Source organism: Arachis duranensis, chromosome 1 (assembly GCF_000817695.3).
Source record: "Arachis duranensis cultivar V14167 chromosome 1, aradu.V14167.gnm2.J7QH, whole genome shotgun sequence".
Classification (NCBI taxonomy): Eukaryota; Viridiplantae; Streptophyta; class Magnoliopsida; order Fabales; family Fabaceae; genus Arachis; species Arachis duranensis.
The window spans coordinates 12,042,174-12,054,872 of NC_029772.3; the positions used below are offsets into that span (position 1 = coordinate 12,042,174).

A 12,699-nucleotide genomic window follows, 5' to 3' on the forward strand; every position below is an offset into this window, starting at 1 on the left:
CTAAACCTGCTTAGACCCTTGCTCACTTAGGTATCGGAGTGTCTTTGAAGGTACCACCCTCATTCACTCATACATACACAAGTCGGACGGAAGCACCCAGACGCAAATCCGGTCAAAGAGTCCCCTTCTTCAAATGATTAGGTCAACCTAACAAATCCAACCCATTTATCTCTGGTTACCCATCGTAACAATTTCTTTTGTGAGTACCAAGAAATTATTTATAATTACTGTGCTATTATTATCATTATTCATTTTATCGAGCCATACAATATTTTTTTATCACAACACCCAATCTTTTTTAATCCCATAATATATTACATACTTTCAAAAAAAGTCCAACAACCTAATCATCATCATTAATAAAATAAAATAACATCTAATTAGCTTTCTTCTTTCATCAATTTGTGAGCACACTGTAAAAATTATTGAAACTTTGAAGACAACAAATACACGCGTAAACTTTTCTACATCGCCTCCTAATTTCAGCACCTGCTAAAAATTTTCTCCTTCAGCACCATAGTATTACCCCTATTTACAATATTGTCTGCTATCATATATCTATTACTACATCACACTTAATAGAAAAATCCCGAAGAACTTATGGATAATTGGTGTATCAAAAAAAGAACTACATTGGGCTTCATAAGCAGAGCCCAAAACAATTTTTAAGCCCAAAGCACTAACTCCAAAAAACAAACACTTACTTTCTTCTCCGGTGAACCTCGCCACCAATCCCCACCTCCTTCTTCTTCTCCTCTCAGTACGTTCCAGTTATTTCTCGTTCAACTTTGCTTTTGGTTGTTCGTGTTCATTTTTTTTATTCGATTGATAATGTAATTCTTTTGCTTTTTGGTGCATGAAATTTGTGAGCTGTGACAAAATTTCAAGCACCGTTGAAATCTAGCTGTCATTGCTGTTACCGATTGTTCTTGAATCGAAATTGAGATGCCAGATGGGCAGAGCCCCAAACAGCTAAGGCCATTCTGAAATTTGAATGATTTGAAGGTACTATTACTTTTTCATGTTTTGTTTGGTTGCCAATTCATTGGATGGAGTATTATTACATGTTTAACTTCGCAACTTATTGTCATCCAGATCACATATTCAGGTGATTAGGGGACCAATTTGATTTAGTGGAAATTTGGATGAATTGTCCAAAGGCCAATGCATGTGCTATTTGACCATCATCGTGTGCCAACTAAATCCATTCATCTTCTTCACCAGTTTTTGCTGTCATTGGCCAAGTCTTCAAACCCCACAACGCTCGCAGAGTGCAAACAAATTCATGCAAAGCTTGTAGTCACCCAATGCATCTCGCAGACGCATTTGGCAAATAACCTTTTGAGCCTTTATTCAAAATGTGGTCAATTCAGCTATACCCACCACCTGTTCGACCAAATGCCCCATAAGAACGTTGTTACCTGGACAACCTTAATTTCTGCAAATCTTAGAAATGGGTATCTCCCAAAAGCCTTTGACATGTTCAATCACATGCGTGAGGTTGGTGAGAGTCCCAATGAGTACACGTTATCTGCACTGCTCCGCGCTTGTGCTGATCCTGGTTTGAGGGATGTTGGTTTGCAGCTTCATGGTTTGTTGGTTCGGTGTGGCCTTGAGAGGGACAAGTTTGCTGGGAGCTCTCTTATGTATATGTACTTTAGCAGTGACAGCGATCTTGAAAGTGCTTGTTGTGTCTTTCATGAATTGTTGGAGAGGGACCTTGTTGCTTGGAATGTCATGGTTTCTGGATTTGCTCAAGTTGGTAAATTTGGTGTGGTGAAGAGGTTGTTTAGTGAAATGAGGGAGGTTCATTTCTTGAGACCTGATCACAGTACTTTTATTGGCTTGTTCAAGTGTTGTTCGTTGTTGGACCAAGTTAGGGGAGTTCATGGGCTGGTGTTTAAGTTTGGTGCCGAAGTTGATATGGTGGTTGGCAGTACTCTGGTTGACTTGTATGCTGAATTTAGCGACATAAATTCTTGCAGGAAAATCTTTGACTACATGGAGGAAAAGGATAGTTTTCTTTGTAATTCGATTATTACAGCCTATACCAAGAACAATAGAGGCGAGGAAGCTGTGAATATCTTCAAGGATTTATGTAGACAGAGGATGAAGCTTGAGCAGCATGTGTTATCAAGTACTTTAAAAGCCTGTTTTGAATTAGAGGACTTGAACACTGGAGTTCAAGTGCATGGCCAAATGATAAAATATGGGCATCAAAACAATTGCTTTATAGCAAGTGTGTTGTTGTCTCTCTATTGCAGTTTTGGTGAACGAGCAGATGCAGAAAAGTTGTTTAGAAGGATTGATGATAAAGATATTGTAGCATGGAACTCTATGATCTTGACTTATGCTCAGCTGGAGATGGGATCTGATCTCTCCATGCAACTGTTTCAAGAACTTCGAAGAACTACATCTTCGCAAATTCAAGGTGCCACTCTAGTTGCTGTTCTGAAGTCTTGCAAGAATAATCCGGATTTAACTGCTGGTCAACAAATCCATTCACTTATAGTGAAATCAAGTATAAGTCATCTTACTTTGGTTGGCAATGCATTAGTCCACATGTACTCTGAGTGTAAACAAGTGGATTGTTCCTACAAAGCTTTTCTTGACATTGTTCATAAAGATGATAGTTCTTGGAGTTCTATAATTGGAACTTATAAACAAAATGAGAGGGAATTTGAAGCATTAGAGCTATGCAAAGAGATGTTAGCCGATGGAATCACTTTCACCAGTTATAGCCTTCCTTTATGCGTCTCAGCTTGTTCGCAGCTTTCAGCAATAGATGTGGGAAAACAATTCCATGCTTTTGCCATCAAGTCTGGTTACAACCAAGATGTCTATGTTGCAAGTTCCATTATAGATATGTATGCTAAATACGGAAACATGGAGGACTCAAAGAAAGTTTTCGTTGAACAACAACAGGCGAATGAAGTAATTTATAACGCCATGATATGCGGATATGCACATCATGGAAAAGCATTGGAAGCCATAAAAGTTTTCAGTATGTTGGAGAAGAATGGCTTGATGCCTAACCGTGTAACTTTCTTAGCTCTGTTATCAGCTTGTAGTCATGGCGGTTATGTTGAAGATATTTCGAATTTCTTTACATTGATGCTTCATAGATACAAGATTAAGCCAGAATCCGAGCATTACTCGTGCCTAATTGATGCCTATGGTAGGGCAGGGAGGCTAGAGGAAGCTTATGAAATAGTGAAAAGGGATGGAAGTGAAGCATCATGGAGAACACTACTGAGTGCATGTAGCAATCATAATAACACAAAGATTGGAGAAAAATCTGCTCTGAAGATGATAGAATTAAATCCCAGCCATCATGCTTCGTATGTTCTACTTTCAAATATTTATAGTGCAGAGGGAAAATGGGAAGAAGCCCTTAAATGGAGGGAGAAAATGGCTAAGAGTCATGTGAGGAAAGATCCAGGAAATAGTTGGTTAGTCTGAGGATCATTTACATCCTACCCACATATTTTTAATTGTATAGAAAATGCATTTTATTTTATGATAATAGCTTATAGCTAATGTAAATTTATAACAAAAAGATTTTTCTTTTTTTTTTTTATAAAAAAAAGGGGAATCACATAATAATACATAAACAGTATTTTAGAAAAAGGAATATGTTTCTATGACAAAATTAATTAAAGGAAAAATTGAACTTGTTATCTCATGTTTTCATCAATAAATATAACAGATACAAAAGTTTATCACTTCCAATGATATAAGTAATAAGCTATTATGTTTGTGTACCTAATTTTATTAACCAAATATTTGAAGTGAAATAACACAAAAAATAAGAAATGAAGTATATGTTGAGTGGGCATTACCACAAGTGGCAAGTTAGTTATAGTAGTTAGCTGACTAGTATATAAGCAAAACTCATACTAGATGCAGAGTGAGGTTCACCCCTCTAGATGATTGTATTCTTCTTCTCCCTTCTCTAATATTCACTCTCCCTCATCTTCCTTCTCATTTCTCAGAATCCTGTCTTCTCTCTTTTCTCAACAATTTGAGTTTCTTTAACTTCAAGGCCCCGGTTTCAACATGGTCCGGTGAGCTTTGTGGTGAAGATCTCCATACTCCTTGCAATTCAAGAACCCTTCTAGCCAAAGTTCTTGAAGATTCTTGCAATCATCTGAGGTACAAGATCAATGTACATTTTCAAAGTTTAAAGTGCAAAGTGCATATAAATAATGTTAATTCGTTCATGTGAATTAATTACACCCTTTATAAGTTTTGTAAACACAAGTTTTAGATTAAAATTGCTATGTAATACATGAGTTATAGTGCTGCTAGTGCTAGGTAATTGTTATTCAGTTAATAGAAACACATCCAAATTTAATGTCTCACACTTTTTTCACTTGTTTAAAATCACAGAAATTTGAATTTATTAAGTGTTCATCTCACTTACCAGTTTCAAAATCAAAATAAACTGTCCCACTCTTTTCCCTCACTCATTGCTCATTCTCTTTTCCAAATTTTGTTGATGACTTTTGAATGTGCATGAATGATTTTCTAATTTTGTTTATCATTTTTGTATGTGCTTTGTTTTATGAGAAATGTTATTTGTACACCAAAATCAACTACTAAAATCAGCCACCAATGTATTTGTGTATAAATACATGTGTGATTTAATTTATTTTCATAATGTATTTGTATTCCAGCATATATTTTATATTGGTAACTGACTTTAGTGGCTGATTTTGATGTACATGTAGTATAATTCTTGTTTTATTTATTTATTTATTTATTTTTTACTTTTCAGATGATTATTTGTTTTTGTTTGATTGAAATATTACTATATTTTGTATGTGCTTTGGTTATTAACTAATTCTTATTAGCTGATCACTTAACACTTATTAACTAATTAACCTTTCTCTTTGTCATATTCGATATTTATTTGTTCTCTAGCACTTGGGGGTTAAGCTAAGGTTACCGAATCTATGTCTTGTTCATGTTGTCAAAACAGTGTTGATTCCTTGTATAGTACAAGTATTAGTCGTGTATGTAATTCTACTAAGTTAGGTGCTATACATTAATTGTCACCCAAGTCAAAAGCAAAGTTGCAAGTCGAGCCATAACATAATAATGGATACAACAATAATCCAATGTTTTTGAATTGATGGATGGACCAATCACATAAATACAAGAAATCATGTTATATAATTATCATCAAGTCTTCCCATCTTGTCGGGCTTCCCAGAAGCCGGTTTTAAAATTTCAAAGGCAAAGGCCATATTCAACCACTTGCGCATTCAAACTTTTTGTCATAAAATCTAAAAAATACGTACCTTTCTATATATATAATATAACTACTCACCTAGCTAGCCTCCAAATCTGAAAATAATTGCTTAGCATTTTATTTCCAAGTGGGAAGTTGTTGTCATCAAAAGAAAATATAAAATAGGAGCAACATGGATCAAATTGTGGTTCCTCAATCCTCATATATATTTAGCTGATGTCACAAGTGTAAGTTGTCACAATTAAATCCATAATTCAGTGTATACAGATTTTTGTTATTGATATTTTCTATTTAGTATATCGAGATAGGATTTCTTCTTTTGTAAACCTAAATGATGGTCTTTGAAGATTTTGATATGGATAAATAAGTCTTTGGAAAAAAAAAGGAATTGACAAGTTATATTATAGTTCTTAAACTTTATTTAAATATATCCAACACATTAATTCATAATAAAATAAAATAATAAATTAATCTCCATTTATTTTTTGGTAAATGAAAAATTGGTTCCTTTATTTTTAAAAAATTGAGAAAGAAATTAAATTATTTAAAATTTGGAAACAGAAAGAAATAATTTGACATTTTATTTTATTACATATTAACGTGTGTAATATTTTAGATGTTTAAGGAGTAATTAATCAGTTTTCTTTTTCAATAATTTATTTTTGTGATTTAAAATTCTTTAAAAAGTATAGCCAAGTTATCCTCTTTGAAGTGAATAGGTTGATTTCTTATGGTGAAATCATCGATCTTTCATACTTTTTTCAATGTCTTTTTTTTCTTTTCTTTTGTTAATGTTTAGATGCTTTCTCACCTCATCGATTAACTCATTAATTGATCACTTACTTATTCTCATGGAGAAATCGTATGTTTTCCGTCACCTTCCAATAGTTTACCATCTCTTCGCAATTTGTTACTTTTCAACAGTTTTCTGACAGTTTGCCATCTTTTCGACAGTTTTTCAACAATTGGTCACTCTTGCGACAGTTCCGTCTGCATTCTCTTCCGACAATTCTGTCTACGTTCTCTTCCGTCAATTTCGTCTACATTTCCTTCAAGCTGTTTTGTTTGCGCTTACTTCCGGCAGTTCCATCTACACTTTTTTTGTGGCAGTTCGGTCTGTGTTTTCTTGTGGCAGTTCTATCTGCGTTTCTTTATGACAGTTCTATCTGTGTGTTGAGTCTGCAGCGAAATTTTGACTTCTAATAGATAGAAAGTAATATGAAATTGAACATTACTCATAATAATACACTCGCTATATAATTATTAAAGAGAAAAAAGAAAGAAAATAAATAATTGCTATAGATGTGAATTCCTTTTATTTTAATTAAATTGAATACATTTTGATTTCACTCATTTATATAGTTTCCTAACTTCTATAAATAACAAGAGAGCATACTATAAAATAGTTTCCTATAAAAGCTCCTTAACTATCAACCATTTTCTCTCTTCCATCATTTGTCTGCCTCCCTTTGTTTTCTCTCTGCCTTTCTTTTATTCTCACAATTCTCTACCTCCTTTACAATTTGAAATCTACTCAAATTTTGGACGATCAAAGTGTGGTATTCATATCCGTTTGCATCATTTTTACAATGACTGCCTACGCACCCTTATTCAGGATCAAACCAATCGTAGTTCTTCTATTTCTCCATGTAATGCCTAACAAGAAGTAATATTGAGCAATTCCAAACAGTGTTGGAACTTGTTTTCTGACACTACTTTAGTCAATATATCAGGAGAATTTTCATCTGTGTGTACTTTTATAAGAGAACTGTTACCTTTCTCTATAACATCGTGCACGAAGTGATATCTTACATCAATATGTTTGGTACGAGCATGATGAACCTAATTTTTAGCCAAATAAATTGTACTTTGACTATCACAACTCAGATTTACGCAATCTTGCTTCAACCCCAAATCATCTAGAAGACCCCTTAGCCGCAATGCTTCTTTCACCCCTTCTGCTATTGCCATGTACTCAACCTCTGTAGTAGATAGTGCCATTGTAGCTTGTAACATCGATCGCCAACTAACTAGAGCACCTTGTATTTTATATAGATAACCAGTCGTAGAACATCTTCTATCTAGATCACCAGCATAATCAAAATCAACAAAGTCGCTGATTTGATATGATTTTTCACTAAAGCATAAACATGTGTCAATGGTACCCTTCAAGTATCTTAATATCCATTTGACTGCTTCCCAATGTGCCTTACCCCGGTTTGCCATGAACCTGCTAACAACACTGACTGCCTGTGAAATATCTGGGCGTGTACACACCAAAGCATACATTAGGCTACCGACTGCACTAGCATAAGATACATTTTCCATGTAAGCCTTATCCTCTGCTATTGTGGGAGATTGTTTACCAGAGAGCCTAAAATGTGGGGCCAACGGCATTACCACCGATTTAGCATTTTTCATTTCAAACCTTTCAATGACGTGCTCAATTTATCCTCTTTAGCTCAAGAACTATTTTTGGTTTGATCTCTCTCTTTTAATTTTCATGCCTAATATTTTTCGTGCAGCACCCAAGTCTTTGTTTCAAATTCTTTACCAAGTTGAACCTTTAACATATCTATCTCTGCCTTGCCCTTAGAGGCAATAAGCATGTCATCCACATACAATAGAAGATAAATATAATCACCTCCAAGAAGCTTACGAATGTATACACAACAATCATAATTACTTCTAAAAAAACTTTTTTTTAACATAAAGGAGTCAAATCACTTATACCATTGCCGAGGAGATTGTTTCAATCCATATAGCGATGTCCTCAAGCGACATACCTGACTTTCTTTACCCTCAACCTTGAAACCCTCAGGTTGATACATGTAGATTTCTTCCTCTAAGTCAACGTGCAAGAATGCAATCTTCACGTCTAGTTGTTCCAACTCAAGATCACCATGAGCGACAAGACTTAAAAGCACTCGTATAGAAGTGTGTTTCACCACAGGAAAAAATATCTCATTGTAATCAAAACCTTCTTTCTGTACAAATTTCTTTGTTACTAACCTAGCTTTGAATATTTACCATCTGACTTAGTAAAATCTTCTTTTCTTTTATACACCCACTTACAACTAATTGCAGTCTTTTCCATGGGCAATGGACCACATCCCATGTCTTGTTCTTATGAAGAGATTGCATCTCTTCCTCCATAGCGACCAACCAACTCTCTCTATCTTTGTCTTTGATAGCATGTTTGAAGGTGACCGGCTCATCATCCTCCACTGAGAGTGCATAATCTACCAAGTTTACCTGTCCATAACGTCTCAAAGGCTTTTCTGACCCGAACTTCTGAACAAATTTATAATTCTTCTTTGGCCTAGTAGATGCCAAAGAATCATGTTGCTGCTGTTGTAATGCATGTGCATTTTTTCGCTGAATTTCTTCATGATCAAGTTCATCATCTGCACCATCTCGAGTAGCATTAGGATGCTCCACCTGAACATTATTAGAGTCTATTTGTTGGTATTTAGACTCTATCTCCACCACTTGAGTATTTGAAGTTTTTCCAACATCACTATCATCTGGCATTATATCTTTAGACAAAGCTACCATAGATCGTTCATCAAAGGTAACATCCCTGCTAATTATAAACTTAGAATCGTTTACAATCCAAAGACAATAGCCTTGAACTTGGATACCCTAAAAAGATTGCTTTCTTAGCTCTATCATCAAGCTTATTATCTTTGACATGATAATAGGCTGTGCATCTAAAGACTCTGAGTTTCTCGTAATCTGCATGTTCTCCTGACCACACCTTATAAGGTGTGTCTCCATCTAGAGAAGAATGTGGGGATCGATTCACTATGTAGCAAGTTGTAGCAACCGATTTTGTCCACTATTCTCTACCTAACCCCGAATTAAAGCGCAAACACCTTGCCTTCTCAAGTAGCGTACGATTCAGTCATTCGACAACTCCATTCTGTTGTAGTGTTTCTCTAACTATCCAGTGTCTTGCAATGCCTTCACGGTCACAGAACTCCTTGAAAGTCCTATCCGTGTACTCTGTGTCATTATCAGATCGTAGAATTTTCAGCTTCTTACCTATTCGGTTTTCAACCATTGCTCTCCACTGCTTAAAAGTATCGAATATCTCATTCTTATGTTTGAGGAAGTAAATCCAAACATACCTGAAATAATCATCAACAAAAATAACTTTAGATAGGCCCCAAATATCAGTATGCACGTAGTCTAACAACCCTCTGCTTTTATTCTTGCTTGTAAAAAACTTCACCCTATGTGCCTTTTCATACACACAATGCTCACAAAATTTTATTTGTGGTTTCTTCATATTCTTCAGCAAACCTTGTCCACAAAGTAATGATAGACCTTTCTCTGACATATGTCCAAGTTGCATGTGCCATATTCTTGTGCAATTTGTTTGATCTCTACTTCCACCGATTCCAACTGCTAACTCACCTGTGACTATGGTTCCCAAAGAGAATAAAGATTACCATGACGAACTCCTTTCATCACTACCAAAGAACTACAAACAAATTTTAGTACCCCATTTTTCACAACTATTTTGTAGCCATTTTTCTTCAACAAACCTATGGAGATAAGATTTTTTCGCAAGTCTAGAATATGCCTCGCATCCTTTAAGGTTATTACTCCTCCATCATACATCTTGATTCTTATAGTACCCAATCCCACAATTTTACAAGCATGATCATTGCCCATTAAAACTGTGCCACCATTTATGCTTTTATAGGTATTAAACCACTTCCTATTTGGACACATATGGTGAGAGGCTCCTGAATCAAGAATCCACTTACCGGAAATTTCATAAGATTGTTCTGTTACAGAGTAACAATCCTCCTCATCATTTGAGACGTAGCTTACTTCTTGCTTTTCTTTTGAGTTGTCGTTGTTCTGTTTCTTGAAAGTTATCTTCTTATTTGGACAATTTTCTTTGAAATATCCAGCCTCACCACATTTAAAACATGTTCTCTCCGCGTGAGGTCTAGATTTTGGCCTAGACTTTCTATGCTTATTACTTTTTCCTCTTTCATTAGTCCTTCCTCTAGTCGCGAATAATCCTTGTGCTTGATCATTATACTCTCTTCCATTTGAGGATGACATTACACTTGTAGCAACCTTACGTAGATCATCCGCTAAAAGTGATGTTCTCGTCTCATCCATGGTCAGAGTGTCACCCACCAGCATCAATGTCTGCACCAGATTTTCATAGAACTTTGGTAATGAAAGTAACAATATGAGTGACTGGTCTTCATCATCAACCTTCACATCTATATTCTTTAAGTTTGATATGATCCTATCAAATTTATTGATATATTCTCGGATTGAGGTGCCTTCCTCCATCTTGTATGTATACAATTTAGATTTTAAGTAGATCCTATTAGTTAGAGTCTTCGTCATGAAGTTACTCTCTAACTTTGTCCAGACGCCTGCTGTAGTTATTTCTTCATTCACTAAGAAAGCAACATTCCTCTCAAGGCATAAGATTATTGCAGCCCGTGCCTCAAGATCTAATTCTTCCCAATCCTCATCTTTCATTCCTTCCGACTTTTTCTCTTTTCTCGCTAGTGCCTTGTGTAATTTTTGTGATATAAGCAGATTTTTCATTTGCATCCTCCAATAGGAAAAAATCCCATTAAACTTCTCGATTTCATATTTATTTACTTTGACATTACTACTAGTAGAAGCCATTATATTCAAAATTGAATTTTACCACTCAAATAATGAATAATATAACGTTGGCTCTTGATACCAATTGTTGAGTCTGCAGCGGAATTTTGACTTCTAATAGATAGAAAGTAATATGAAATTGAACATTACTCACAATAATACACTCGCTATATAATTATTAAAGAGAAAAAAGAAAGAAAATGAATAATTGTTATGGATGTGAATTCCTTTGATTTTAATTGAATTGAATACATTTTGATTTCACTCATTTATATAGTTTCCTATCTTCTATAAATAACAAGAGAGCATACTATAAAATAGTTTTCTATAAAAGCTCCTTAACTATCTACCATTTTCTCTCTTTCATCCTTTTTCTGCCTCCCTTTGTATGAAAGAGAGAAAATAGTGGATAGTTAAGGAGCTTTTATAGGAAACTATTTTATAGTATGCTCTCTTGTTATTTATAGAAGTTAGGAAACTATATAAATGAGTGAAATCAAAATGTATTCAATTCAATTAAAATCAAAGGAATTCACATCCATAACAATTATTCATTTTCTTTCTTCCATACTTTGTTTGCATCCCTTTGTTTTCTCTCTGCCTTTCTTTTATTCTTACACTGCGTTTCTTTGTATCAGTTCTGTCTGCACTTCCTTCCAACAGTTTTGTCTGTTTTTTTGTGGCAGTTCCATCTGTATTTTCTTGTGGCAGTTCTTTCTGCATTTTTTGTGCCAGTTCCGTCTGCCTTTCTTTGTGATAGTTTCGTCTGCGCTTGTTTCAAACAGTTCCGTCTGCACTACCTTCTGACACTTCCGTCTACACCCGTTCTATTAGTTTATGCATTTTTTCTATTTCATTGTTTTAAATAAGTTTCAAAATCAAGTTGTCACTTGAGTTTGAGGGAGAGTGTTAGAGTATAATTAGAATCAATTAGATTAATTAGCATTATTTAGTATATCTGAATATTTATTATAGGATATTATATTTTTATTATTTCGATTCTCTTAGCACTTATAAATACTCTTTTATATTGTATTGTTCCACACAACTTGAATATATATGTTAGAAAGAGTAAGAGAGAGAAATAGAAAAAAAGATTTGTGTGTATTCAAGTTGTATAGAATAATACAATATAAAAGAATATTTATAAAAACTAAGAGAATCAAAATAATAAAAACGTAATATCCTATAATAAATATCCAAGTATGCTAAATAATACTAATTAATCCTAATTATACTCTAATAAATATAATACACGAATACTAAATAATAAAATAATGTATACCAAGTTAAAATACAAATTATAATAAGCAACTGTATGTCAAACTAATAATATATAGTTGCTCGGACTGACATACATAAAAAATTACTGAAAGAAACCTCAAACTCAAACCTCTGAGATCATTCTTATCCTCTTCTTAACCATAAAATAACTAAGATGCAAAGTAGCTAGCCCTAATTACACAACTATATATAATAAGTTATGTCAATATTATGGTGAAAGAATTTTAAATGGTCATCTGTCTTTTTCGAATTGTTTTGAAACCTTAAAAAAATCTGTATTCATCTATATATTCTAAATTTAAAATTGGGTCGAAATTTGACCTACACATGATTTTATATTCTTTTTATGGAAAAATAATAGGATAATTTGATGTATAAACATTCTGCGTTAAGATAGGATTTAGAGAAATGTCGCATAAAAATTATTCTAAAAATTATAAATTCAAAATAAAAAGTACATATTCAGAATACATACTAATTAGTTAATTATTAACTGATTTTTATTG

At 34.1% G+C, this 12,699-nt stretch overlaps 1 protein-coding gene across 1 annotated transcript; it reads left to right on the forward strand.

The window, feature by feature from the left end:
• The first annotated feature begins 739 nt into the window (after positions 1-739).
• LOC127744848 (pentatricopeptide repeat-containing protein At4g39530-like) lies at positions 740-3,501 on the forward strand. Its single transcript, XM_052257569.1, has 2 exons — positions 740-1,005; positions 1,096-3,501. The coding sequence occupies exon 2, from the start codon at positions 1,165-1,167 to the stop codon at positions 3,460-3,462; it is 2,298 nt and encodes a 765-aa protein (XP_052113529.1). The 5' UTR covers positions 740-1,005; positions 1,096-1,164; the 3' UTR covers positions 3,463-3,501.
• The last annotated feature ends 9,198 nt before the right edge of the window (positions 3,502-12,699 follow it).

What these genes read in the sequence shown, in the direction of transcription:
- LOC127744848 (XM_052257569.1), top strand. Translation starts at nt 1,165, where the DNA reads ATGCATGTGCTATTTGACCATCATCGTGTGCCAACTAAATCCATTCAT.